Raw genomic sequence first — 27,435 nt, forward strand, 5'->3', positions numbered from 1 at the left:
AAACCGCAGCCGCTTCCCCTCCTCCCTGCCCCGAAAGGGTTTAGAAGTGGGGGCGGAGGTAGGTGGGAAGACGATTGAGGACGGGCCGGAAGCGCTGCTGAAGGAACATGGCGGAAGGGGGCAGGTGAGGGATGAGGCGGCAGCGAGGGGATGGGGGTTTATTTCCCTTCGGCCCTCCGGGCCCCACAATCCCAGCCCGGCCTAATAGACGGGACCATCCTCGGCCTCAGCTCCCCCCATCCACGGATCTCGGACCCTCTCGTTCTCCCCGGGTTCCTTCTCCACTTCCCACCCTCTCCCGGTCGCTTGTGCCTCCTTCTTTTCCCCGAATTGTTTCTGCTCTGCAACTCGAGGATTCCCTCCCCAAACTTGTATCATCCAGGGAGATCCAGCGTCGAAGCAGGTTCCTCGGTTCGCCGAGCCTGTGCTGACCGTCAGCCATCCGTTTACACTAAACCTGCATTGAGCCAGAGGATGGTGAATCTGTGCGATTCATTCGTTATGTGCCCTGTCATTTGACATGGCCAGTCGTGGTCTTTCCGTGAGCATGAGTGTGCTGGGCAAATTTGTCTACAGAAATGGCTTGCCATAGCCTTCTGCTGGACAGATGGGTGACCCCCAGCCACTGTGTGCAGTTTTGGTCCCCTAATCTGAGGAAAGACATCCTTGCCATAGAGGGAGTACGAAGAAGGTTCACTGGATTGATTCCTGGGATGGCAGGACTTTCATATGATGAAAGATTGGATTGACTAGACTTATAGTCGCTGGAATTTAGAAGATTGAGGGGGGATCGGTTTGAAACGTTTAAAATTCTAAAGTGATCGGACAGGCTAGATGCAGGAAGATTGTTCCCGATGTTGGGGAAGTCCAGAACGAGGGGTCACAGTTTGAGGATAAGGGGGAAGCCTTTTAGGACCGAGATGAGGAAAAACTTCTTCACACAGAGTGGTGAATCTGTGGAATTCTCTGCCACAGGAAACAGTTGAGGCCAGTTCACTGGCTATATTTAAGAGGGAGTTAGATATGGCCCTTGTGGCTAAAGGGATCACGGGGTATGGAGAGAAGGCAGGAACAGAATTCTGAGTTGGATGATCAGCCATGATCATACTGAATGGCGGTGCAGGCTCAAAGGGCCGAATGGCCTACTCCTGCACCTATTTTCTATGTTTCTATGTCAATACTCTTCAGAGATTGCCTGCCTGGCGTCAGTGGTCACATAATCAGGACTTGCAATCCATAATGGCTACTCATACGATCACTCACCACCTAATCCGGTGGTTTCATGTGCCCCTGATCTTGGGGGGGGGGGGAGGGGGTTGCTAAACAGGTGCTACACCTTGCCCAAGGGTGACCTGCAGTCTAGCGAAGGGAAGGAGCGCCTCGCACCTCCTTTGCTGGGGCCACCCAAAAGAATCATTGGGTATATTTAAAGAAGAGATTGAAAGATTCTCGATTGGTAAGTGTGTCAGAGGTTATGGGGAGAAGTGGATTGAGGGGGACAGTATTTCAGCCATGACAGGATGGTGGAGCAGCTCTTAGGGTCTTAAGACTCATTTCAATCTCCCCACCTTCCCAAAATTTGACCCCTCACCCACACAGTTAACCCACTGAGCTAGTCATAGTCATAGCCATACTTTATTAATCCTGGGGGAAATTGGTTTTCGTTACAGTTGCTCCATAAATAATAACTAGTAATAGAACCATAAATAGTTAAATAGTAATATGTAAATTATGAAATACGTCCAGGACCAGCCTATCGGCTCAGGGTGTCTGACCCTCCAAGGGAGAAGTTGTAAAGTTTGATGGCCACAGGCAGGAATGACTTCCTATGACGCTCTGTGCTGCATCTTGGTGGAATGAGTCTCTGGCTGAATGTACTCCTGTGCCCAACCAGTACATTATGTAGTGGATGGGAGACATTGTCCAAGATGGCATGCAATTTGGACAGCATCCTCTTTTCAGACACCACCGTCAGAGAGTCCAGTTCCATCCCCACAACATCACTGGCCTTACGAATGAGTTTGTTGATTCTGTTGGTGTCTGCTACCCTCAGCCTGCTGTCCCAGCACACAACAGCAAACATGATCGCACGGGCCACCACAGACTCGTAGAACATCCTCAGCATCATCCAGCAGATGTGAAAGGATCTCAGCCTCCTGACCTATGTGTCTTTCACAGTCACAGAGGGAACACACAAACTCCACATAGGCAGCTCCTGAGACTAGACCCGGGTCTCTGGGCACTGAGGGGGAGCGGGTCCAGTGGATGCCCCACTCCATCCTCCTCAGTCCCTCGAACGAGGAGGACAGAGGAAAAAGCTGAACAGCAGCCTCCCTGGGCATTGCCTGCCTCTGAGGCACTTGGCTCTGAGTTCTGCTCCCTCCTGTAAAGTCCGGGCTCAAAACCGCGTTTTGAGAGACATTGTTGGGAGTGGCACAAGATACTCAACCAAGTCATTAGAAAGTTGGTATTTATTTATTTGGAGATACAGTGCAGAACCGACCCTTGCGTTCCAACGAGCCACAATGCCCAGCGACCCACCTACTCAGAGGACAATTTAAACCCTACGTCTTTGGAATGTGGGAAGAAACTGAATCACCCTCAGGACCCCCGTGCACCCGTAGGAAAGGCATGCAGACTCCCAATAGAGGATGCCCCACAATTGAACTCTGAACCCTGAGCTCACCGCCACGCTACTCTCCAGTCATTCTCCCTGGCGCCTGTGTCTTTCCCTTCACGTGGGGGTAGGGGTTGAGACCACCCGAATGTGCGAGGCTGCTGGTCCCCGGGCCGGACCCGCCACCGCTCACTTTGCGCTGCCGCCCGGCCACAGGTTCGTCCGCGCTCTGAGCTGAGCTCAGCCGGCGCCCGAGATGTCACAGGCCACCAAGAGGAAGCACGTGGTGAAGGAGGTGTTGGGCGATTACCCGCCCCCCTCGGAGAAGCAGCAGATCGTGCGGGTAAGAAGGCCAGATCGTGGCACAGCTGTTTACACACACACACACACATATCCCTCAACACACATCATCAAAGTTGCTGGTGAACGCAGCAGGCCAGGCAGCATCTCTAGGAAGAGGTACAGTCGACGTTTCGGGCCAAGACCCTTCGTCAGGACTAACTGAAGGAAGAGCTAGTAAGAGATTTGAAAGTGGGGGAGGGGGGGGATCCAAAATGATAGGAGAAGACAGGAGGGGGAGGAATGGAGCCAAGAGCTGGACAGGTGATTGGCAAAAGGGATATGAGAGGATCATGGGACAGGAGGCCCAGGGAGAAGGAAAAGGGGGAGGGGGAAAAAACCCAGAGGATGGGCAAGGGGTATAGTCAGAGACACAGAGGGAGAAAAAGGAGAGAGAGAAAAAGAATGTGTGTTTATAAATAAATAACGGATGGGGTACAAGGGGGAGGTGAGGCATTAGCGGAAGTTAGAGAAGTCAATATTCATGCCATCAGGTTGGAGGCTACCCAGACAGAATGTTGTTCCTCCAACCTGAGTGTGGCTTCATCTTTACAGTAGAGGAGGCCGTGGATAGACATGTCAGAATGGGAATGGGATGTGGAATTAAAATGTGTGGCCACTGGGAGATCCTGCTTTCTCTGGCGGACAGAGCGTAGGTGTTCAGCAAAGCGGTCTCCCAGTCTGCGTCGGGTCTCGCCAATATATAAAAGGCCACATCGGGAGCACCGGACGCAGTATATCACCCCAGTCGACTCACAGGTGAAGTGTCGCCTCACCTGGAAGGACTGTCTGGGGCCCTGAATGGTGGTAAGGGAGGAAGTGTAAGGGCATGTGTAGCACTTGTTCCGCTTACACGGATAAGTGCCAGGAGGGAGATCAATGGGGAGGGATGGGGGGGACGAATGGACAAGGGAGTCACGTAGGGAGCGATCCCTGCGGAAAGCACAGAGACGGGGGAGGGAAAGATGTGCTTAGTGGTGGGATCCCGTTGGAGGTGGCGGAAGTTACGGAGAATAATATGTTGGACCCGGAGGCTGGTGGGGTGGTAGGTGAGGACGAGGGGATCTCCCTATGGCGAGCTCTCGTCCATTAGTCAGGCTGCAGCGTGCGCCTGCCAGCAGTTTGCACCTTCTCCCCGTGACCACCTTTCCAGTTTCCTCCTGCATACCAACAACGTGCGAGGTGTGTGGACTAAGCCCCTCCCCAGCGTGTGAGTGAGGGGGTGGAACCCCAGGGGGAGTCGAGGTGCAGGAGGGGAGAATAGAATGGAATTTGTGTAAATGGGTCATCATGGATTCAGTGGACCGAATGGCCTGTTTCCTTCTATATGACTGCTGATTTTGGGAGTATTTAACAGTCAGCCCCACAACCCGAATGGAGATTTCTCACTCTCTGGGATATTAGTTAAACAGGCGGGCTTGTCCAGTTGCCGTGGTTACTATTGCAAACCATTCAGCAGATTAGGTGAATCACATTGCCTTTAATTTATCACACGTACGTGGAAGGAGACAGTGAATTGCGTCGTCTTGCATCAAATCGAATCAGCGAGGATTCTGCCGGGCGTAGCATTGCCCACGACTCACCACCCCTGACCCGGGCGCCTTTGGAGTATGTGTGTGTGTGTGTGTGTGTCTGTTTTTAATTTCCCCGAAGGTGTCTGTCGGTGTGCATGAGCCCTGTCCCTTCCCAAGCCGGGCAGAGGCTTGTCGGTCTCGGCAGTGACTGAGGCCGGATTAACTCTGAGTCCTGTCCTGTCTCCTCTCCTTCCAGGTGGTGGGAACGCCGGGGAACAACCTGCACGAGGTGGAGACGGCACGGGGAGAGCGCTTCCTCGCCAGCATGCCCACCAAGTTCCGCAAGAACATCTGGATCAAGCGAGGTGAGGGAAGGGCAGTTCCCCTGCTGTATGTACTGTGTCCTCCTTGCTCGTTAGGCAGGAGATGTCCCAGGCAGGAATACCAGGGCTGGCTTGAGGGTTTTGGAAGGATTGGATTGATAGGAATGTGGAGAGAGGAAAATAATTCAGCGGCTTCACGCTGTATCTGACTCCGGGAGTGTGTGATGGGACGGTGTGGAGGGAGCTTCACTCTGTGTCTGAACTCGGGAGTGTGTGATGGGACGGTGCAGAGGGAGCTTCACTCTGTGTCTGAACCTGGGAGTGTGTGTGATGGGACTGTGTAGTGGGAGTTTCTCTCTGTGTCTGACCCCGGGAGTGTGTGATGGGACGGTGTAGAGGGAGATTCACTCTGTGTCCGACCCCGGGAGTGTGTGATGGGACGGTGTAGAGGGAGCTTCACTCTGTGTCTGACCCCGGGAGTGTGTGATGGGACGGTGTAGAGGGAGATTCACTCTGTGTCCGACCCCGGGAGTGTGTGATGGGACGGTGTAGAGGGAGCTTCACTCTGTGTCTGACCCCGGGAGTGTGTGATGGGACGGTGTAGAGGGAGCTTCACTCTGTGTCTGAACCTGGGAGTGTGTGTGATGGGACGGTGTAGAGGGAGCTTCACTCTGTGTCTGACCCCGGGAGTGTGTGATGGGACGGTGTAGAGGGAGATTCACTCTGTGTCCGACCCCGGGAGTGTGTGATGGGACGGTGTAGAGGGAGCTTCACTCTGTGTCTGACCCCGGGAGTGTGTGATGGGACGGTGTAGAGGGAGCTTCACTCTGTGTCTGAACCTGGGAGTGTGTGTGATGGGACTGTGTAGTGGGAGTTTCTCTCTGTGTCTGACCCCGGGAGTGTGTGATGGGACAGTGTAGACGGAGATTCACTCCCACACAGCTCTTAAATGTCCCTGAAGTATCTGCCTCTGCCACCCACTCCTGGCAATCTGTTTCATGTACATAACACTCTGTGTAGAAACCTCTGACATTCCCTCTATACTTCCCTCCAAAATGACGCTGCCTCTTATTAGCCAGTGCCACCCTGAGGAAAAAATCTCTGGCTGTCCACTCTTCGTCTTCTCCAGATGCCTCCCATCCTCCAAAAACTCCAAAGAGAGAAGCCCTACCTTGTTCGGCCTCTCCTCATAAAACATTCCTCTCTAATGTAGCCTGGTTAATCTCCTCTGCACCCTCTCTGAAGTTTCCACATCCTTCTTATAACGAGGCGACCAGAACTGAACCCAATACAGTCGGCCCTCTGTATCCACAGAGGATTGGTTCCGGGACCCCCCGCAGATACCAAGATTCGCGGATGCTCAGATCGCTTATATAAAAGCCTAAGAGAGCTCGCAAGGGTGTTACGCTTAGCGTAAAACTGGACGTAATTAAGCGTTTCGATCGTGGTGAACGAAATAAAGGCGTTGTGCGTCCGTTGAATTTGCCTCCCTCCACCATTCGTTCTATTTACACGCAGAGAGAAAGAACCTTGAAAGCTGCCGATGGTACTATTGGTTCTGCTAGTAAATATCATTCCTGCTTTTACTATATGTTAATGTTATTTTAGGTTTTTTTTATTTGGTCAGTTATTTTTGGGTTCGGCTGACCAAAGGTTTCATCGGAACGCTCTTACTTTCTGATAGCAGGGGATACTTGTACAGTGTTTTCGATCCGTGGAAACAGAGGGCTGACTGTACTCCCAGTGTGGTCGAGCCAGGGATTTATAGAGCTGCAACATTACCTTGAGGCTCTCCAACTCAATCCTCCAACTTATGAAGGCCAACACACCGTACGCCTTCTTAACCACCTCGTGTGGCAACTTGGAGGATGTGATCCCCAAGATTCCTCCACTCCGTTAAGAATCTTCCATTCACCCTGTGCTCTGCCTTCAAGTTCGACCTTCCGGAGTGAATCGCTTCGTATTTCCCCCTCACTGAACTCCATCTGCCACGTCTCAGCCCAGCTCTGCATCCTGTCAATGTCCCGTCGTAGCCGACAGCGCAGCGCGGTGCGCGTGTCGAGGGGCCCACTGCCCCGTGAAGAGCGCTGGGCTGATGAAACAGGGGAGTGAAGGGGCAAGGGTGGGGTCACGGGGAGATGGTGGGGTCACCGACCTGAATCAGCCCTCCCTCCACCCCCTGGAGGTACTGAAGTGACCCCCCTCCTCGGTGTGGGCTGTATGCCTCTGTTTCTAACTCTGGGGTGGGAAAGAGCTCTCGTCGTAGTACCTGCCCCCTCGCTCTGCCAGGGGGCGCGGGCCGGCGTGTGCCTGGTGTCTGACCGCCTGCTTCGAACTCTCTGCTCAGGCGACTTCCTGATCGTCGACCCGATCGAGGAGGGCGAGAAGGTGAAGGCAGAGATCGCCTCCATCCTGTACAAGGAGCACATCAAAGAGCTGCAGCAGCAAGGAGCCTGGTAGGAAGATACCCTCCGCTCGGCGGAGGGTCAGGGTCGCTGCCGGGGCCACGCGGGGCGGGGTTCGGGGTTCAGGGCTCTCGTCCCCAAAGGCTGGGGATCACCAAGAATCGGGATTGTGCGGAGGGAGGGGGTCAGTGTTTGGGGGTCATGCCAAGGAGCCGGGGAGGGGGGCGGGATTATGGGGTCCTTTAGCGTTCACAGAGTTGTTCGGGGGTCAGAGCTGGGTCCAGTGTGAGGAGATGGAGGATTGAGAGTTGTTACCTGATCAGGACTGTGGGACGTTGTTCAGAGGTGGGGGGGGGGTTGGACAGATGTTGCTACCGGGACAGTGGGAGGCAACAGTCGCCAGGATTCAGAAGCAGGTTTATTATGACTGATGTCTGCCGTGCGAGATGTTAAAACTTGCCCCATACAAGATCATAAGATACAGGAGCAGAATTAGGCCATTTGGCCCATCGGGTCTGCTCTATCATTTCATCATGGCTGATCCATTTTCCCTCTCAGCTCTAATCTCCTGCCTTCCCCCTGTATCCCTTCATGCCCTGACTAATCAAGAATGACTTGGCCTCCTCGCCGTCTGTGGCATCGAATTCACTCTCTGACTAAAGAAGTTCCTCCTCATCTCCATCATAAAAGGACACCCCTGTACTCTTTTAGAATGGAGATGAGGAGGGGTGAATCTGTGGAATTTGTTGCCACAGGTGGCTGTGGAGGCCAGGTCATTGGGTATATTTAAGGCAGAGGTTGATGGATTTGTGATTAGTCAGGGCATGAAGGGATATGGGGGAAGGAGGCAGCAGATTGGGGGCTGAGAGGGAAAATGGATCAGCCATGATGAAACCACGGAGCAGACTCAATGGGCTGAATGGCCTAACCCTGCTCCTGTATCCGAGGGTAATAGCCGCTCTCCTGCACATCGTGTACTGAAGAATTACAATTAGCTACCTTGAATCAGGCAGTGCGCTGGGTTCAATGATGGGAGGGGTCCGACAGTCTGCACCATCCTCACCTCTGATCATTTCTCTCCCCGCCCCACCAAGGCCTGCCAGCTTCGCAGAACCAGCGAGCCACGAAAGGTGAGTGTCCCACCTGCCTTGCTGACCGTCCAGCGGCAGGAGAAACTTTCTGGAAAGAGATAAACCAGCTCCCAGCAGTGGGCAGGGGGGGTGACAGGAACATTTCCCCATCTCTTTAGGAGTGACTGTGCGTGTTATGTGTATATGTAATATATATGTGTATATGTAATATATATGTGTATATGTAATATATATGTGTGTGTGTGTGTGTGTGTGTATAAAAAAAATAGACACACACACTCAAACAACACACATTAAAGTTGCTGGTGAACGCAGCAGGCCAGGCAGCATCTCTAGGAGGAGGTACAGTCAACGTTTCAGGCCGAGAGCCTTCGTCAGGACTAACTGAAAGAAGAGCTAGTAAGAGATTTGAAAGTTGGAGGGGGAGGGGGAGATCCAAAATGATAGGAGAAGACAGGAGGGGGAGGGATGGAGCCAAGAGCTGGACAGGTGATTGGCAAAGGGGATATGAGAAGATCATGGGACAGGAGGTCCAGGGAGAAAGACAAGGGTGGGGGGGGGGAACCCAGAGGATGGGCAAGGGGTATAGTCAGAGGGACAGAGGGAGAAAAAGGAGAGAGAGAAAGAATGTGTGTATAAAAATAAATAACAGATGGGGTACAAGGGTGAGGTGGGGCATTAGCGGAAGTTAGAGAAGTCGATGGTTCATGCCATCAGGTTGGAGGCTACCCAGACGGAATATAAGGTGTTGTTCCTCCAACCTGAGTGTGGCTTCATCTTTACAGTAGAGGAGGCCGTGGATAGACATGTCAGAATGGGAATGGGATGTGGAATTAAAATGTGTGGCCACTGGGAGATCCTGCTTTCTCTGGCGGACAGAGCGTAGGTGTTCAGCAAAGCGGTCTCCCAGTCTGCGTCGGGTCTCGCCAATATATAAAAGGCCACATCGGGAGCACCGGACGCAGTATATCACCCCAGCCGACTCACAGGTGAAGTGTTGCCTCACCTGGAAGGACTGTCTGGGGCCCTGAATGGTGGTAAGGGAGGAAGTGTAAGGGCATGTGTAGCACTTGTTCCGCTTACAAGGATAAGTGCCAGGAGGGAGATCAATGGGGAGGGATGGGGGGGATGAATGGACAAGGGAGTCGCGTAAGGGAGCGATCCCTGTGGAATGCAGGGCGGGGAGAGGGAAAGGTGTGCTTAGTGGTGGGATCCCGTAGGAGGTGGCGGAAGTTACGGAGCACAATATGTTGGACCTGGAGGCTGGTGGGGTGGTAGGTGAGGACCAGGGGAACCCTATTCCTAGTGGGGTGGTGGGAGGATGGAGTGATAGCAGATGTACGTGAAATGGGGGAGATGCATTTGAGAGCAGATTTGATGGTGGAGGAAGGGAAGCCCCTTTCTTTAAAAAAGGAAGACATCTCCCTCGTCCTAGAATGAAAAGCCTCATCCTGAGAGCAGATGCGGCGGAGACGGAGGAATTGCGAGAAGGGGATGGCATTTTTGCAAGAGAGAGGGTGAGAAGAGGAATAGTCCAGATAGCTGTGAGAATCCGTAGGCTTATAGTAGACATCAGTGGATAAGCTGTCTCCAGAGACAGAGACAGAAAGATCTAGAAAGGGGAGGGAGGTGTCGGAAATGGACCAGGTAAACTTGAGGGCAGGGTGACAGTTGGAGGCAAAGTTAATAAGGTCAACGAGTTCTGCATGCGTGCAGGAAGCAGCGCCAATGCAGTCGTCGATGTAGCGAGGGAAAAGTGGGGGACAGATACCAGACAGACATCGACTGCATTGGCGCTGCTTCCTGCACGCATGCAGAGCTCGTTGACCTTATTAACTTTGCCTCCAACTTTCACCCTGCCCTCAAGTTTACCTGGACCATTTCCGACACCTCCCTCCCCTTTCTAGATCTTTCTGTCTCTGTCTCTGGAGACAGCTTATCCACTGATGTCTACTATAAGCCTACTGACTCTCACAGCTATCTGGACTATTCCTCTTCTCACCCTGTCTCTTGCAAAAACGCCATCCCCTTCTCGCAATTCCTCCGTCTCCGCTGCATCTGCTCTCTGGATGAGGCTTTTCATTCTAGGACGACGGAGATGTCTTCCTTTTTTAAAGAAAGGGGCTTCCCTTCCTCCACTATCAACTCTGCTCTTAAACGCATCTCCCCCATTTCACGTACATCTGCTCTCACTCCATCCTCTCGCCACCCCACTAGGAATAGGGTTCCCCTGGTCCTCACCTACCACCCCACCAGCCTCCGGGTCCAACATATTGTTCTCCGTAACTTCCGCCACCTCCAACGGGATCCCACCACTAAGCACATCTTTCCCTCCCCGCCTCTCTCTGCATTCCGCAGGGATCGCTCCCTACGCGACTCCCTTGTCCATTCGTCCCCCCCATCCCTCCCCACTGATCTCCCTCCTGGCACTTATCCTCGTAAGCGGAACAAGTGCTACACATGCCCTTACACTTCCTCCCTTACCACCATTCAGGGCCCCAAACAGTCCTTCCAGGTGAGGCAACACTTCACCTGTGAGTCGACTGGGGTGATATACTGCGTCCAGTGCTCCCGATGTGGCCTTTTATATATTGGCGAGACCCGACGCAGACTGGGAGACCGCTTTGCTGAACATCTACGCTCTGTCCGCCAGGGAAAGCAGAAACTCCCAGTGGCCACACATTTTAATTCCACATCCCATTCCCATTCTGACATGTCTATCCACGGCCTCCTCTACTGTAAAGATGAAGCCACATTCAGGTTGGAGGAACAACACCTTATATTCCGTCTGGGTAGCCTCCAACCTGACGGCATGAACATCGACTTCTCTAACTTCCGCTAATGCCCCACCTCCCCCTCGTACCCCATCTGTTACTTATTTTTATACACACATTCTTTCTCTCACTGTCCTTTTGCTCTATCTGTCCCTCTGAATATACCCCTTGCCCATCCTCTGGGTCCCCCCCCCTTGTCTTTCTTCCCGGACCTCCTGTCCCATGATCCTCTCATGTCCCCTTTGCCAATCACCTGTCCAGCTCTTGGCTCCATCCCTCCCCCTCCTGTCTTCTCCTATCATTTTGGATCTCCCCCTCCAACTTCCAAATCCCTTACTCACTCTTGCTTCAGTTAGTCCTGACGAAGGGTCTCGGCCTGAAATGTCGACTGTACCTCTTCCTAGAGATGCTGCCTGGCCTGCTGCGTTCACCAGCAACTTTTATGTGTGTTGCTTGAATTTCCAGCATCTGCAGAATTCCTGTTTGCGTTTTTTACACACACACACCCATCTCTCTTTTTGTACTCCTCTCGCCTCTGGCAGAGAAGTTCCCTTATCCCCAGCCAGAGACCTCTCACGCTTCCGAAAGATTGAATTATTTTTATTTATTGATTGATATAAGGCACAGAATCGGCCCGCCAAGCTGTGCTGCCCAGAAACCCCCGATTTAACCCTACTCACAGGATAATTTACAGTTACTGATTCACCTACTGACCGGTACATCTTTGGACTGTGGGTGGAAACCGCGGGTTTTGGTCACGAGAACAGCGTACAAACTCCCCATGGATCTCCCAGTGGCCGCCCATTTTAATTCCACTTCCCATTCCCATCGGTCCATCCATGCCCTCCTCTACTGTCGTGATGAGGCCAAACTCAGGTTGGAGGAGCAACACCTTATATTCTGTTTGGGTAGCCTCCTACCTGATGATATGAACATTGAGTCTTTGAATTTCCGGTAATGTTCCCCCTTCCTCACCATTTCCCCGTCCCCTCTTCCCTCTCTCCTTGGCTGCCCATCACCTCCCTCTGAAGCTCCTCCCCCCCCCCTTTTCTTTCTTCCGTGGCCTTCTGTCTCTTTCACCAATCAACTTCCCAGCTCTTTACTTCATCATTCCCCTTCCAGGTTTCACCTGTCACCTTGTGCTTCTCTCTCCCCTCCCCTCCCCATCCTTTTAAATCTACTCCTCAGCATTTTTTCTCCAGTCCTGCCGAGGGGTCTCGGCCCGAAAGGTCAACTGGCCTGCTGAGCTCCTCCAGCAGTTTGCGCGTATTGTACAAACTCCTTCCAAGCAGTGGCGGGAATTGAACCCTGGTGACCCCCACGCTACCCTGAAGGTGATCTGCTCCCAGTGGAATCCATCACGAACACACAAGTGTTTGAGATTCTGCCGCAGACTTTGAGCTGTCCTGACGGAGAAAGCAGTCCCTCTCCACGCGCTCTGACCCCACCTGGACATGCACGGGGTGGTTTTGGGGTGTCTTTAGCACGGATCTCTGATGCTCTGTCTTCACCTTTCCCCCACTCTCCAGTAGCACCCAGAGAGAGCTCAGCACTCGGGGATCGGAGGAGGAGACGGAAGGCAAGTCAGAGGACGACGACGACGACTCTGAAGACGACGGGGACCTGTTTGTGAACACGAACCGCAGGAACTACGAGTACTGGGAGAGCGAAGAGGACAGCGAGGGGGAAGAGGAGAGCGAGGGGGAGAAGGTGTGAGTGGGTGGTGCCTGGTTGTGGGGGGTGGGGGGTGGGGGGTGGGGGGGGCAGATGTTTTTGCATGAAGCTCGAGCTCCAGCTGAGACGACCAAGGACGGTTCTTCCCAAATGAGCGCCCTTCACACCTTCCCTTCAGCTGGGACGTACCATCAGGGTCCAATGCTACACAGGGCAGAGAGCTGGCATGACCACGGGCACACAGTCACCACAGTGCACTCCCCTGGCCGCGGGTAAATTATTTCCTAGCCCACCCTATCCATTGAATCCTGTAACATTGTGCGGGTGGGGGGAGAGGAGACAGGATTTAGACTGACTGGCTTTAACTCTTGAGCTGGAGGGGCTGCTGAGGAACGAGGGACTGGAACACGCGTTCCTCACCCCAACTGACAATGTGTATCGGTCATCTTTTTCGCCTCAGCTCCCACCAGCCAAGAAGAAAAACAGCCGGCAGATAATCTTGCTGATATAATGTATTCTCTACCACACCGCCCCACGGTGATGGGGGAGAAAATGTTTTGTTTTTGTATAAAAAAATAAAAAGTTACAGAGACGAGTAGTGTCCTGTGTTGTTCCTCGAGGGCTACCTTGTCCTCACACCTTCAGTAGTGGGATGTATATTGTCTCAGCTACACTCAGAACATGGTACACAGGAAAATGGTTTTAGAATGTCACCCTCACCCTCCTTGGTTCAACATTATGGGATCCTCCTGTATGCAGGAAGAGAAAGGCTTAATATTTTAGGTCACAGTTCTGATGGCGTGCATTTCTCTTCCCACAGAAGCTGCCTGACCCACAGAGTTCTTATTCATTTTAAATTGTCAGCCACAGCAGCTTTGGATCAACAGTTCAGGGCTAGAGTGGTAATGTTGCAGCTCTACAAAACCCTGGTTAGAACACCCTTGGAGAATTATTGATAGAGTGTCTTAGAAAAGTACATTGCAGAAACCGGCCCATTTGGTCTATGCTGAACCATTCAGACTGCCTACCTGCATCAGGATCTCCACACTCCTATCATCCATGTCCCTATCTGTACTTCTCTTAAATGTTGAAATCCAGCTCGCATGCACCCATGGCCTCTAGTTGTAGTCCCACCCAACCTCAGTGGAAAAAGCCTGCTCGCACGTACCCTCTCTGTACCCCGCAGAATTTTATTGTATCGTCGTCAGTTCTGGTCACGTTATTATAGGAAGGATAGAAACCCTGCAGCAGAATACAGGCCCTTTGGCCCACAAAGCTGTGCCCGACATGTCCCTACCTTAGAACTACCTAGGCTTCACCCATAGCCCTCTAACCTCCATGTACCTATCCAGGAGTCTCTTAAAAGACCCTATAGTATCCACCTCCACCACCGTCGCCGGCAGCCCGTTCCACGCACCTGCCTCTCTGCATAAAAAAACTTAACCCTGACATGTCCTCTGTACCTACTTCCAAGTGCCTTAAAGCTATGCCTTCTCGTGCTAGCCATTTCAACCTCTGACTATCCACATGATCAATGCCTCTCATCATCTTATACACCTCTATCAGGTCACCTCTCATCCTCCGTCAGTCCAAGGATAAAAGGCCGAGTTCACTCAATGTGTTCTCATAAGGCATGCTCCCCAATCCAGGCAACATCCTTGTAAATCTCCTCTGCACCCTTTCTATGGTTTCCACGTCCTTCCTGCAGTGAGGTGAGCAGAACTGAGCACAGTACTCCAAGTGGGGCCTAACCAGGGTCCTATATAGCTGCAACATTACCTCTCGGCTCTTAAACTCAATCCCACAATTGATGAAGGCCAATGCATCATATGCTTTCTTAACCACACAGTCAACCTGTCTAGCAGCTTTGAGTGTCCTATGGACTCGGACCCAAAGATCCCTCTGATCCTCCAGACTGCCAAGTGTCTTACCATTAATACTATATTCTACCATCATATTTGACCGACCAAAATGAACCACCTCACACGTATCTGGGTTGAACTCCATCTGCCACTTCTCAGCCCAGTTTTGCAGCCTATCAATGTCCTGCTGTAACCTCTGATAGCCCTCCACACTATCCACAACACCCCCAACCTGTGTCATCAGTAAACTTACTAACCCATCCCTCCACTTCCTCATCCAGGTCATTTATGAAAATCACGAACAGTAGGGGTCCCAAAACAGATCCCTGAGACATACCACTGGTCACCAGCCTCCATGCAGAATATGACTCGTCTACAGCCACTCTTTGCCTTCTGTGGGCAAGCCAGTTCTAGATCCAGAAAGCAAGGTCCCCTTGGATCCCATGCTAAAGTCCATATACACTGCATCTACGGCTCTATCTTCATCAATGTGTTTCGATGTGGACGCTTTATAGAGGGTGTCGAGGAGATTTACCAGGACTTTGCCTGAACTAGAGAGTACATCTAATGAGGATAGTTTGAGCGAGCAAGGGCTTTTCCCTGGCAAGGAGTATGAGAGGTGAACGAGATGATTAGAGGCATAGATCAAGTGGACAGCCAGAGACTTTTCTCCAGGGCAGAAATGGCTGATCCAAGGCAGCATAATTTTAAGGTGACTGGAGGAAAATATAGTGGGGGGTGTCAGAGGCAAGTTTATTTTTTTTTTAAAAAGTGGTGGGTGCATGGAATTTTTCGCCAGAGAAAGGCACGTAGATGATTGAAAAATGGAGAACTATGTAAGAGGGGAAAGGCAAGATCAGGGGTTCCCAATCTTTTTTTATGCTGTAGAGCCTGTCCATTAACTGAGGGGTCTGGGTACCACAGGTTAGGAACTCTTAACTGTTTGAGTAGGTTAAAAAGTTGACGGTATCATGGAGTGAAGGGCCTGTTAAGTTGATGACCCTGTGGTTGCTTCTCTGTGGCGCGACAGCCTGGATGAGCAAGTTTCAGCTGTTGGCAGAGAGAACAGTTAGCCGTAGTCTCTTCCATGCTCAGCGAAGGATCCTTCCCGCACCCCTCAGCAGCCAGTGTCGGCGCTCTTTTGCTGTTACCCCCCTCCCCCTCACTGTCGTGTCGCAGCGTTGACCCAGACGCCCGTGCTCAGTTGTAAATGAGCCGGAACCGCCCCGTGCTCTCTGGAGGGATGCGCGGTCAGCGTAGCGCCCAGCCACCCAGGTTCAATTCCTGCTGCTGTCAGTCAGGAGTTCGCACGTCCTGTCCTCACTGTGTCCGCGAGGGCTTTCCCCCAGCATTCCAAAGATGCACGGAGCAGCAGTTTAATTCGTTGGGCTGGAGCTGTGCTGAATCTCTAAATAAGCTGCTCGGATTCTGCATCCAAACCAGTTCCACCAGGAGGCAACGAGAAAGCCCCGAGGAAGTCCCGGCCTCGAGTTTCGGCACAGCTGAGAAAAGCTTAAAGCTCCACCTTATTGCTCGGAATATCTGCCCTGGGAGAGGTGGTCACAGAGCAACACACACACACACAAAATGCTGGAGGAACTCAACAGGTCAGGCAGCATTCCTGGAGGGAAAATAACATTTGTGGCCGACACCCTTCAAGATTTCATCAGGTCAGAGACGCTCCTCAAACACACAGCCGTTTAGGAAAAAGAAAGCTGCTTTTATTAATGTACACAGTAAAAGGATAGAGAGAGAGAGGGAGAGAGAGAGAGAGACCAGGTCACACAAAGACAAATCCAAATCCTCGCCAGCCCCAATTCTGATGCTCGCTCGAGATTCATTTGGTGATCGTGTTTCTGTAAAAGGAGGAAAAGTCATGAAACGGGGACTCGGAGAACACCGGACGCAACGCACGCTCACCCAGAACACCAGCTGCCAAGCATTGCCCTCCACCCGCCTGTTGGCTAAGCCGCCAGTGCCCTGATCTAGGTCCTGGTCACAGACACAGCATCCCCCACCCCACCTGGACAGGGCCATGCATGCAGTTCCGCCCCCCCCCCCGCTCACTATAATGGGGGAGAATCACCGGAGTTGTCACCTCTGGAGAATTTATCCAACTGATAAACCATTGAAAGCTCGTGAGGGGGATCTTCTCATCCAGAGGGTGGTGCGGGTGTGGAACGGGCTGCCAGCGGCAACAGTTAGATGTCTGGGTCAGTATATGGACAGGAGGTGTATGGCCCGGGTGTGGATTGGCGGGACTAGGCAGACTAACAGTTTGGCATGGAGCAGATGGACTGACTGAACCATTTCGGTGTTGTCGAGCTCTCTGAGGGCCGTGGGGAACTGACAGCTCTCATTTTATTACTGGCCCCTGGCCCCATAAGAGCAAAAGGCACAGAAGTAGAACTAGGCCATCTGACCCAATGACTCATTCAGAGTTGACTTATTTTCCCTCTTAACCCTTTCTTCTCCCCGTAACCTTGGCTGCTCTTCCTAATCAAGAACCTCCACTTTAGATACACCCAACGACTTGGCTGGCCACAGCCAATGAATTCCACAGATTCACCACCCTCGGGCTAAAGAAATTCCTCCTCATCTCCGTTCCAACCGGGCACCCAGGATCTCCACTACGCCCCAACAAAACCAGGCCGGGACGGGATCACGGGCAGCCCTGGGGCCAGCTCGGGTGAAGAGCGCACCCCGCCCTGATTGAGGACCACCAGTCCCGCCCTGCCCCGACAGCGCTCCCACACCCCGGCCCGGGCTCACGTACACGTTCATGCTCTTGCCGCTCCCGCTGAGGACGATGTACGGCGTCTTCTGCGCTTTCTGCTTCTCCTGCAGGAGGGCCACCGTGCCGAGGGGCGTGTCACTGGAGCTCATCTTCCTCAGCAGCTGCATGAGGGGGGGGTAACCAAAGAGGAGGTGAGGTGGGTCAACGATCCTCTCCCATCCACCCCACACACCAGAGAGGGTCCCCGACAGTCTCCCCGCGGCGGGCGGACGCCTCGATTAACGGGACGCGAGAAGCTGGCAGGGACAGACACAAAGGGACTCTGCAGGTGCTGGAAATCCAGAGCAACACGCACAAAATGCTGGAGGAACTTGGCAGGTGGAAGGAGGGGTGGGAATAAACAGTCAACGTTTCAAGCCAAGGGACTTCTTCAGGACTGGAGTGGGAAAAAGCCAGAATAAGGTGGGGGGGTGGGGAAGAGAAGGAGTACAAGCTGGCAGGTGAGGGGGAAGGTGGGAGGGTGGGGAATCTGGGATAAAGTAAGAAACTGGGAGGCGATACGTGGAAGAAGGCCTGATGGGTGGGGTAGGGTGGGGATTGGACCATGGGAAAAAGGGAAGGAGGAGAGGCACCAGATGGGCAGGTGAGAAGGGGAGAAGAAGGGATGGAAAAAGGGTGGAGGATGGAGAAATAAGTAAAAGTTAGAGAAATTGATGTTCACAAATCAGTCTACCGAGCTGGAATACGAGGCATTGCTCATCCAGCCGGAATTTGGCCTCGACGCGGAAGCATTGGAGGACGATTTGAAAAGAGTGGCGGCCGGGAGAGATGCCGGGCTTCGAGGCGGAGAGGGGGCTGAGGAAGCAGGGTGGGACAAACACAGCACGACACTCACGTGTTCCTCCTCGAGTTTCTTCATCCGCTTTTCGGTCTTCATTTTCCCCGAGCCCTTCCCGTGGAAGCGGTGGGAGAGCTGCCGGAACGCCTGAAGTATTTTTTTTTTCGGGGCAAGATGGCAGACAGTCAGTTTACGTCTCACAATAGATTTGCAGACGACACAAACACAGGTGGAGGGGCAGGTAGTGTTGAGGAAGCAGAAGGACTTAGATGGCAGCGTAGGGAAGTGTGTGGTCACGCTCTTTGGTCGAAGGAATAAAAGTGTGGATAGTTTTCTAAACGGGAACCAAATTCAGAAATCAGAGGTGCAAAGGGACTTGAGAGTCATTGTGCAGGATTCCCTAAAGGATCATTTTCAGGTTAAGTTAATAGTAAGGAAGGCCAATTCTATGTTAGCATTCGTTGAGGGACTAAAATATAAACGCAAGGGGGTAATGCTGAGGCTTTGGTCAAATCACATTAACAGATTTGGACCCCTACTCCAAGAAAAGATGTGGCAAGGTTCCATAGGAGGTTCCAAGTTGAAAAGGTTCATGCGTGACGAGTTTAATGGCTCTGGGGTGGGAGTTTTAAACAATTGGGGGATTGGGGAGAAACCGTCACAAGACCCACTGAATATCTGAAGGCCTAAATAGAGTGGATGCAGAGAGGATGTTTCCGATCGTGGGGGAGTCCAGGATGAGAGGGAACAACCTCAGGATGGACAGAGGTCTCTTCAGAATAGAGACGAGGAGGAATTTCTTCAGCCAGAGGGAGGTGAATCTGTGGAATTCATTGCCACAGATGCTGTGGATGCCAAGTCAGTGAGTATATTTAAACAGGAGGTGGGCGCCAAAGGTTACGGGGAGAAGGAAGGGTTGAGAGGGATGATACATCAGCCATGATGGAATGGTGGAACAGGCTCGATGGGCCAAATGGCCAAACGCCGACCCTTTGGCTTATGGGTTTATTTCAGCCCAAGTTGTGGGGGCGAGGTGAACAGAACAGGAAGCATTGGTGAGCGGTTTTCCCCTCCGGTTCCTTCAAACCCCCTCCAGCAGAAAGCAGAATCCCAAATGCCTTCATAGAAGTCCATTCTGCCCTCTGCTCCATGCTAGCTTCCCCCATCAGTACAATCACCCCCTCCATCTCTGCAAATCATCCCCGCCCCCACCTCACCCTCAAACCTGCCCATCGACCCCACTTTCACCCGTGCTCCCGTTAACGTAGAGTAGTTCACGCAGTCCATCGATCGCAAGGACCTCGCTGTGGGAGGGGACCAGAGCACGCGGGAGAAACGCCAGCGGTCGCAGGGAGAATGTGCAAAGCCCAGACAGCACGGGAGCGGAGAGACAGCGACACGACCCACAGCGGAGAGATATTCACCCTCTCCACCACGAGCACCGCAGTTAATGGCCAGACAGCACACCCGAAATTCACAGCAAGCCCCTCGCTATTATATTGGAAATAAACTCAGTGGCCACTTTGAGGTACCTCCTGGACCCAATAAAGTGGCCGCTGAGTGTACGTTCGTGGTCTTCTGCTGCTGTAGCCCGTCCACTTCAAGGTTCAACGTGTTGTGCGTTCAGAGATGCCCCTCTGCACACCGCTGTTGTAACGAGTGGTTATTTGAGTTACTGTCACCTTCCTGTCAGCTTGAACCAGTCTGGCCATTCTCCTCTGACCTTTCTCATTGACAAGGCATTTTCGCCCACAGAACTGCCGCTCACTGGATGTTTTTGTTTCTCGCACCGTTCTCTGTAAACTCTAGAGACTGTTGAGCATGAAAATCCCTGGAGATCAGCAGATTCTGAAATACTCAAACCACCCCATCTGGCACCGACAATCATTGCATGGGTCAGAGTCACCTCGATTATATTTCTCCTCCATTCTGATGTTTGTTCTGAACAACTGAACCTCTTGACCGTGCCTGCGTGCTTTGATGCACCGAGTTGCTGCCACGTGATTGGCTGATTAGAAATTTGCATTAACGAGGTGTACTGAGTGGAGATCGCTGGGTCTAATTGCTGGGACTCTTTCCCGACAGCAGAAAGGGAACAGCTTCCCCAGATGTGTTTCAGGGAGACAGCTCACACCCCCCACCCATCCCACCACAACCCTGACCTTCTCCAGACCACCAAATGCCCAGATCACTATCACTTTCTTTGCAAGAGCTGTCACTGGCTGGAGAGGCAACACCAGAAAAAGAGAACGGATACCAGTAACGGTGACGTGAGCCCAACGCAGAGCTTGTTCCGAGTCCCGATTCTGCGTGGACCACAGTCACAAGAAGAACATGGCCTTTCAAAATCCAAATGTAAGTCAGCCCAAATAAACCTTTGGGAGGGAAAAGAAGTTTTTGCAGATTTGCAAATCTTGAGCAACACACACGAGATGCTGGGAGAACTCTGTAGGTCAGGCAGCATCTACAGAGGTAAGTGACAGTGAAAGTTTTGGGCCGAGACCCTCCCATCGGGACTGGAAAGGAAGGGTCTTGGCCCTAAACGTCGACAGTTTACTCTTTTCCATCGGTGCTGCCTGACCTGCTGAGTTCTTCCAGCATTTTGTGTGTTATTTGCGCCTGAGGATGTGCTGGGAGAAGCTAAGAGTCAGTGTAGCATGCCCACAACTTACTAAGCCTGATGAATTCTTCTTTGGAACGAGGGCAAAAACCGGAGGAAACCCACGCGGTCCCAGGGAGGACGTGCAAACTCCTCGCGGGGACGTGCAAACTCGTCACAGAGAGTAGCAGGACCTGCTCCTGTCAAGTGCTCTGTTAAGGTATACCGGCCACAGAATCTCTGGGCCGTGGCCGTGGACTACGTCACACTCTGGGGCGAGCAGCGGTGGGGTCTCCCGACACAAGGCCAGTGCCTGTGACACTCTCTGTGGAGCATCTGACACCCAGACCAGCCCTCTACTTTTACAGGGATTCCTTACTGCAAATTACATTCCACAATCCTATAAAATACATCGACAATATCCGTGACCAACACAAGCCAGTCACAGAGAAGTACAGCACACACAGGCCCTTCGGCCCATCTAGTCCATGCTGAAACCATTTAAACTGCCTACTCCCACACCCCTACCATCCATGTCCCTATCCAAACTTCTTTGAAACGTTGAAATCGAGCTCCCACGCACCACTTGTGCTGGCAGCCCGCTCTGCACTCTCATGACCTTCTGAGTGAAGAAATTTCCCCTCATGATCCTCTTAAACTTTTCACCCTTAACCCATGACCTCTGGTAGTAGTCTCACCCACTCTCAGTGGAAAAAGGCTGCTTGCATCTACCCTATCTATACCCTTCATAATTTTGTATACCCCTATCAAATCTCCTGTCAATCTTCTACATTCTAAGGAATAAAGTCCTAACCTACTCAACCTTTCCTTATAACTCAGGTCCTCCAGACCCGGCAACATCCTTGTAAATTTTCTCTGTACTCCTTCAACCTTATTTACATCTTTCCTGTAGGTAGGTGACCAAAATTGCACACAATACTCCAAATTAGGCCTCGCCAACGTCTTCTACAACCTCAACATAACATCCTATTGCCTGTACTCAATGCTTTGATTTATGAAGGCCAATATGCCAAAAGCTTCCTTGACGGTCCTATCTACCTGTGACGCCACTTTCAATTTATTAAGGACCTGTATTCCCAGATCCCTTTGTTCTACCGCACTCCTCAGTGCCCGACCGTTCACACACCTACCCTAGTCGATCATACTGAAGTGCAACACCACACACTTGTCTGCATTAAACTAAACTAAAACGTCCCCATCCCTGTCAAGAATGGCATTTATCCCCCGTAGCGCCCAACGGTCCCGGAACACCTCCCTGCACGTTTCCTCTTCAAGAATACTCCAAAATGGAACATTGGCATGCAGTGCCTGGGCAGAGCCCTGGGGCATTGCCTGTGGAACCACCTCCCTCCCCAGCCACTCCCAGGACCCTCTCCTACCTCTTTAGGAGTCAGTCTCCTCCCCGATTCGTCGACGTAGTCGATCTTCACGTCGGGCCGGTACCCCTCCTTCTCCTTGAACTCCTGCGTGAAGCCACGATACTCCTCCCGCCTGCTGTATTTGTCATCTATTAACCTGCACCAAAGCGCCAAGGTTAGTGTCCACAGCTGGGCTGGATAGACCCCCACCTTGTGGAGAATATCACCATGCGGGGGGGTGAACATAGCTCGGACTGGGGCCGTTCAACCCCACCTTCAGCAGGGTCAGCCTCCAGCAGGCACCGACTGAGCATCCGCTGTGGGGGGGCTCACACCCGTGACTCTCTCAACGTCACCGGGCAAGTTATCTGGGTGGTTTATGAAAATTATGAAAGGGACAGAAAAGATAGAGGCAGGAAAGTTGTTTCCACTGGTAGGTGAGACTAGAACTAGGGGACATAAGCCTCAAGATTCGGGGGAGTAGATTTAGGACGGAGATGAGGAAGAACTGCTTTTCCCAGAGAGTGGTGAATCTGTGGAATTCTCTGCTCAATGAAGCAGTGGAGGCTGCCTCAGTAAATATACTGAAGACAAGGTTGGATAGATTTTTGCACAGTGGGGGAATTAAGGGTTATGGGGACAAGGCTGGTGGGTGGAGATGAGTCCATGGTCAGATCAGCCATGATCTTATTGAGTGGCGGAGCAGCAGGCTCGACGGGCCAGATGGCCGACCCCTCTCCCTGTTTCATATTACCTGTGTTCTTATAGTTGAGAAAGGTGTTGGTGCATTGGCCTTCTATAATCGTGGGCCTTAGTTCAAGAGCCACAAGGTAATGTTGCAGCTCTATAAAACTCTAATTAATCCACACCGAGAGGATTGTGCTCAGTTCTGGTCACCTCATTATAGAAAGGGTGTGGAAGCTTTAGAGAGGGTGCAGAGGAGATTCACCAGGATGCTGCCTGGATTGCAGAGCGAGTCTTATGGGGGAAGGTTGAGCGAGCTAAGGCTTTGTCTTTGGAGCGAAGGAGGATGAGAGGTGAAATATTGCTATATTTATACTCCATTCGTAGTTGGTGCAACTGTAACGAAGCCCAATTTCCCTCGGGATCAATAAAGTATGACTATGACTAACTGACAGAGGTGTGTAAGATAAGGGGCATAGACCGAGTGGATAGCCAGAGGCCTTTCTCCCCAGGGCAGAAATGGCTAATACAAGGGGGTATTAAGTTGTCCAGAGGAAAATACTGGAGACTGGCGGAGGTAGCTTTTTTTTAAAAACACAAGTACGTATTATGCCGTGCCAGGGGTGATGGTAGAGGAATGTAAGGACCTCATGGACAGGCACATGGATGAAAGAAAACTGGATGGCTCTGCGGCAATGTTCCCTCTAATTTGCAATGATCAGTGTGCGCAAAACATTTTTTTTTTGCCCAGTGACAGCAACGTGAGCGCAATGAATAATTTCCTAGAGAAGAACAGGACAAATAAGCCAGTTCTGAGATCGGCAGACAGATCACCTCAAACCCCACGTCGTCAGCACCGTCCGCATCAGAAACCGGAAGAGGAAATGTGATTGTGGAGGGTTGTGAAATAAGCTGAGCGTGTCAACGAGGTAGAGGGTGACACCTTCTGTGTGCAGTTTAAATTGCTTTGTGCGCCAGTAGCAGAACATGCGAGCGCAGGCACACCTGAGAGGGAACGTGACCCCATGGCAGGGAAGTTAGACTGATCGTGTAGGTTAAAGGGTCAGTACGACAGCGTGGGTCGAATGGCCTGTACCATTCTGTGTGTTGTACTTGGGCTGCAACTTAACATCTCAGCCTCCTGGCTGACTTCACCTCGTGTGTAACTACCCTCTCTTCACATTCAGAATACAAGAGATTCTGCAGATGCTAGAAATTCAGAGCAACACACACACACACACACACACACACACACACACACACACACACACATACAAAATGCTGGAAGAACTCAGCAGGTCAGGCAGCATCTATGGAGAGGAATAAACACTCGACGGCTCGGGGCGAGCTCCTTCTTCAGGATCCAAGACCTGCCTGCTTCCCGCTGCATCAGGAGCACAGCGCAGGTTGTTGGAGGTCCCTTGACCACGGCCCAGGTTAAATGCAACCTCGGCTCCACAGGAGAGATGGCAGATGCCAGAAGTCTGGAGCAACGCACACACACACAGAATTCCAGAGGAACTCCCAGAAAGTCAGGAAGCATCCACGGAGGGGAATGAACAGTTGACGTTCCGGGCCGAGAAGGTACGGTTACGACTGCTGGAGGAACTTGGCAGGTCAGGCAGCACTTGTGGAGGGGGGACCCTGCCCAAGACTTTGACTGTTTATTCCCCCTCCACAGATGCTGCCTGCCCTGCTGAGTTCCTCCAGCATTTTGTGTGTTGCCTTCTTCACATTCACTGGCTCCTTCACTGGTGAGAGCCTCTCTACCGGCAGAGAGCACCGAGCAAAGTTCATCTGCGGCAGCCAGAGGAGCTGGGCTTGAGGTCCTCCTGACACCCCAAGACCCTCCCCCCACCAGCGGTGCAACAGAATACTTCACACTCGCCTGGGTGGGTATGGCTCCAACGACTCAAAAGAGTTCGACACCATCCAGGTCAAATAGCCCGCTCGATCGGCACCCTGTCTGTCCTTCTAAACGCTCCCTCCCTCCACCACCAGCGCACAGTGGCTGCAGTGTGCACCGTCCACAAAATGCACCGCACGCGGGCTGCCCCTCCCAAACCCAGGGGCAGCCGGCACAGGGGAGCACCACCACCCACTCTTTCCCCCTCTCAATCACACACCGGCCCAACTCGGAAATGTATCGCCCTTCCTTCACTGTGACTGGGTGGAAACCCAGAAGCCCCATCTCTAACATTCCACGGCGGGACCCATCGCTTGCAATGGCAGACAATATTCCGTCTGGGCAGACTCCAACATGACAGCATGAACACCGCTGTCTCTCAGCAATTTCTCATCCCTCCCTCCCTCCTTTTCCCATTCCCCATTCTGGCTCTCCTCTTACCCCTTCTCTTCTCCTCACCCCACTAATCATTTCCCTCTGGTACCCCTCTTTCCCTTTCTTCCATGGTCCACACTCAGAAACATAGAAAACCTACAGCACAATACAGGCCCTTCAGCCCACAAAGTTGTGCCAAACATGCCCCTACCTTAGAAATTACTAGGGTTACCCACAGCCCTCTGTTTTTCTATACTTCTTTGTCAACTTTCTTTTTCTTCAGCCCTTTCCCTCTTCTACCTATCACCTCGCAGCTTCTTACTTCATCCATCCCCGCCACCTGCTCCACCTATCATCTGCCAGCTTCATCCATCCCCCCCCAACCTGCTCCACCTATCAGCTGCCAGCTTCATCCATCCCCCCCAACCTGCTCCACCTATCACCTGCCAGCTTCATCCATCCCCCCAACCTGCTCCACCTATCACCTGCCAGCTTCCTCCATTCCCCCAACCTGCTCCACCTATCACCTGCCAGCTTCATCCATCCCCCCAACCTGCTCCACCTATCATCTGCCAGCTTCATCCATCCCCCAACCTGCTCCACCTATCATCTGCCAGCTTCATCCATCCCAACCTGCTCCACCTATCATCTGCCAGCTTCATCCATCCCCAACCTGCTCCACCTATCATCTGCCAGCTTCCTCCATCCCAACCTGCTCCACCTATCATCTGCCAGCTTCCTCCATTCCCAACCTGCTCCACCTATCACCTGCCAGCTTCCTCCATCCCCCACCTGCTCCACCTATCACCTGCCAGCTTCATCCATCCCCCAACCTGCTCCACCTATCACCTGCCAGCTTCCTCCACCCCCCCAACCTGCTCCACCTATCACCTGCCAGCTTCCTCCATCCCCCCAACCTGCTCCACCTATCACCTGCCAGCTTCATCCATCCCCCCCAACCTGCTCCACCTATCACCTGCCAGCTTCCTCCATCCCCCCCAACCTGCTCCACTTACCACCTGCCAGCTTCCTCCATTCCCCAACCTGCTCCACTTACCACCTGCCAGCTTCCTCCATTCCCCAACCTGCTGCACCTATCACCTGCCAGCTTCATCCATCCCCCCAACCTGCTCCACCTATCATCTGCCAGCTTCATCCATCCCCAACCTGCTCCACCTATCATCTGCCAGCTTCATCCATCCCCAACCTGCTCCACCTATCATCTGCCAGCTTCCTCCATCCCAACCTGCTCCACCTATCACCTGCCAGCTTCCTCCATCCCCCACCTGCTCCACCTATCACCTGCCAGCTTCCTCCATCCCAACCTGCTCCACCTATCACCTGCCAGCTTCCTCCCTCCCCAACCTGCTCCACCTATCACCTGCCAGCTTCCTCCATCCCCCAACCTGCTCCACCTATCACCTGCCAGCTTCCTCCATCCCCCAACCTGCTCCACATATCACCTGCCAGCTTCCTCCATCCCCCCCAACCTGCTCCACTTACCACCTGCCAGCTTCCTCCATTCCCCAACCTGCTCCACCTATCACCTGCCAGCTTCCTCCATCCCCCAACCTGCTCCACCTATCACCTGCCAGCTTCCTCCATCCCCCCCAACCTGCTCCACTTACCACCTGCCAGCTTCATCCATCACCCCCCCCCCACCTGCTCCACCTATCACCTGCCAGCTTGTACTCCTCCCCTCCTGGCTTCCATCCCCTTCCTTTCCAGTCCTGCTGAAGGCTCTTGGCCTGAAACGTTGACGGGCCTACTCCTCTCCACAGACACTGCTTGACCTGCTGAGTTCCTCCGGCATTTTGTGTGTGTGTTGCTCTGGATTTCCGGCATCTGCAGGTTCTCTTACGATTACAGGCCCCACCACTTTCAATAGTGGGCAATAGTTTGTTGCTGGGATTCCCTTTGCTCCCCCTTGGAGCCAGTGACATACACTTGCAAGGAAAAGCTCGTGAACCCTTTGCAATTGCCTGGTTTGCTGCATTAATTACTCGTAAAATGTGGTCTGATCTTCATCTAACTCATAATAACACAATCTGCCTAAACTAATAACACACAACAATTGCACTTCGTCTCATCAATACTGAGTACAACATTTAAACAATCACAGTCTAGGTTCAAAAAGTACGTGAACCTCTGCAGTAATAGATAGACAGACTCCATTTTTCTTTCATCCCTGTGCCCGCCTAAGAGTTCCTTACATGACTCTACCACCATCCCTGGCATGCGTTTAAAAAATAACTACCTCCGCCATTCTCCTATATTTACCCCCGGACACCTTAAAAGCCCCTCATATTAGCCATTTT

General features: G+C 52.4%; 2 protein-coding genes across 4 annotated transcripts in view; one reads left to right on the forward strand and one right to left on the reverse strand.

The window, feature by feature from the left end:
- Positions 1-16: 16 nt before the first annotated feature.
- Positions 17-13,329, forward strand: eif1ad (eukaryotic translation initiation factor 1A domain containing). Of its 2 annotated transcripts, none has more exons than XM_072245719.1 (6): positions 17-124; positions 2,834-2,960; positions 4,727-4,835; positions 7,141-7,249; positions 8,293-8,328; positions 12,593-13,329. In XM_072245719.1, the coding sequence occupies exons 2-6, from the start codon at positions 2,874-2,876 to the stop codon at positions 12,777-12,779; spliced, it is 528 nt and encodes a 175-aa protein (XP_072101820.1). In that variant the 5' UTR covers positions 17-124; positions 2,834-2,873; the 3' UTR covers positions 12,780-13,329. The 2 variants fall into 2 exon arrangements, with proteins under 2 accessions (XP_072101820.1, XP_072101821.1); XM_072245720.1 differs by having other exon boundaries at positions 12,596-13,329.
- A 2,969-nt stretch (positions 13,330-16,298) lies between these two features.
- The window catches only part of sart1 (spliceosome associated factor 1, recruiter of U4/U6.U5 tri-snRNP), a 54,189-nt gene continuing 43,052 nt past the window's right edge, over positions 16,299-27,435 (reverse strand). For both annotated transcript variants that reach the window (XM_072245978.1, XM_072245977.1), the window contains exons 17-20: positions 22,174-22,309; positions 18,232-18,321; positions 17,376-17,497; positions 16,299-16,455 (exon numbers count right to left, since the gene is read on the reverse strand). In XM_072245978.1, the coding sequence (XP_072102079.1) occupies positions 16,437-16,455; positions 17,376-17,497; positions 18,232-18,321; positions 22,174-22,309 (367 nt within the window). In that variant the 3' untranslated portion in view covers positions 16,299-16,436. The remainder of the gene's footprint in view (positions 16,456-17,375; positions 17,498-18,231; positions 18,322-22,173; positions 22,310-27,435) is intronic.

The sequence above is a fragment of the Mobula birostris genome, chromosome 28 (genome assembly GCF_030028105.1).
Source record: "Mobula birostris isolate sMobBir1 chromosome 28, sMobBir1.hap1, whole genome shotgun sequence".
In the NCBI taxonomy this organism is placed as follows: Eukaryota; Metazoa; Chordata; class Chondrichthyes; order Myliobatiformes; family Myliobatidae; genus Mobula; species Mobula birostris.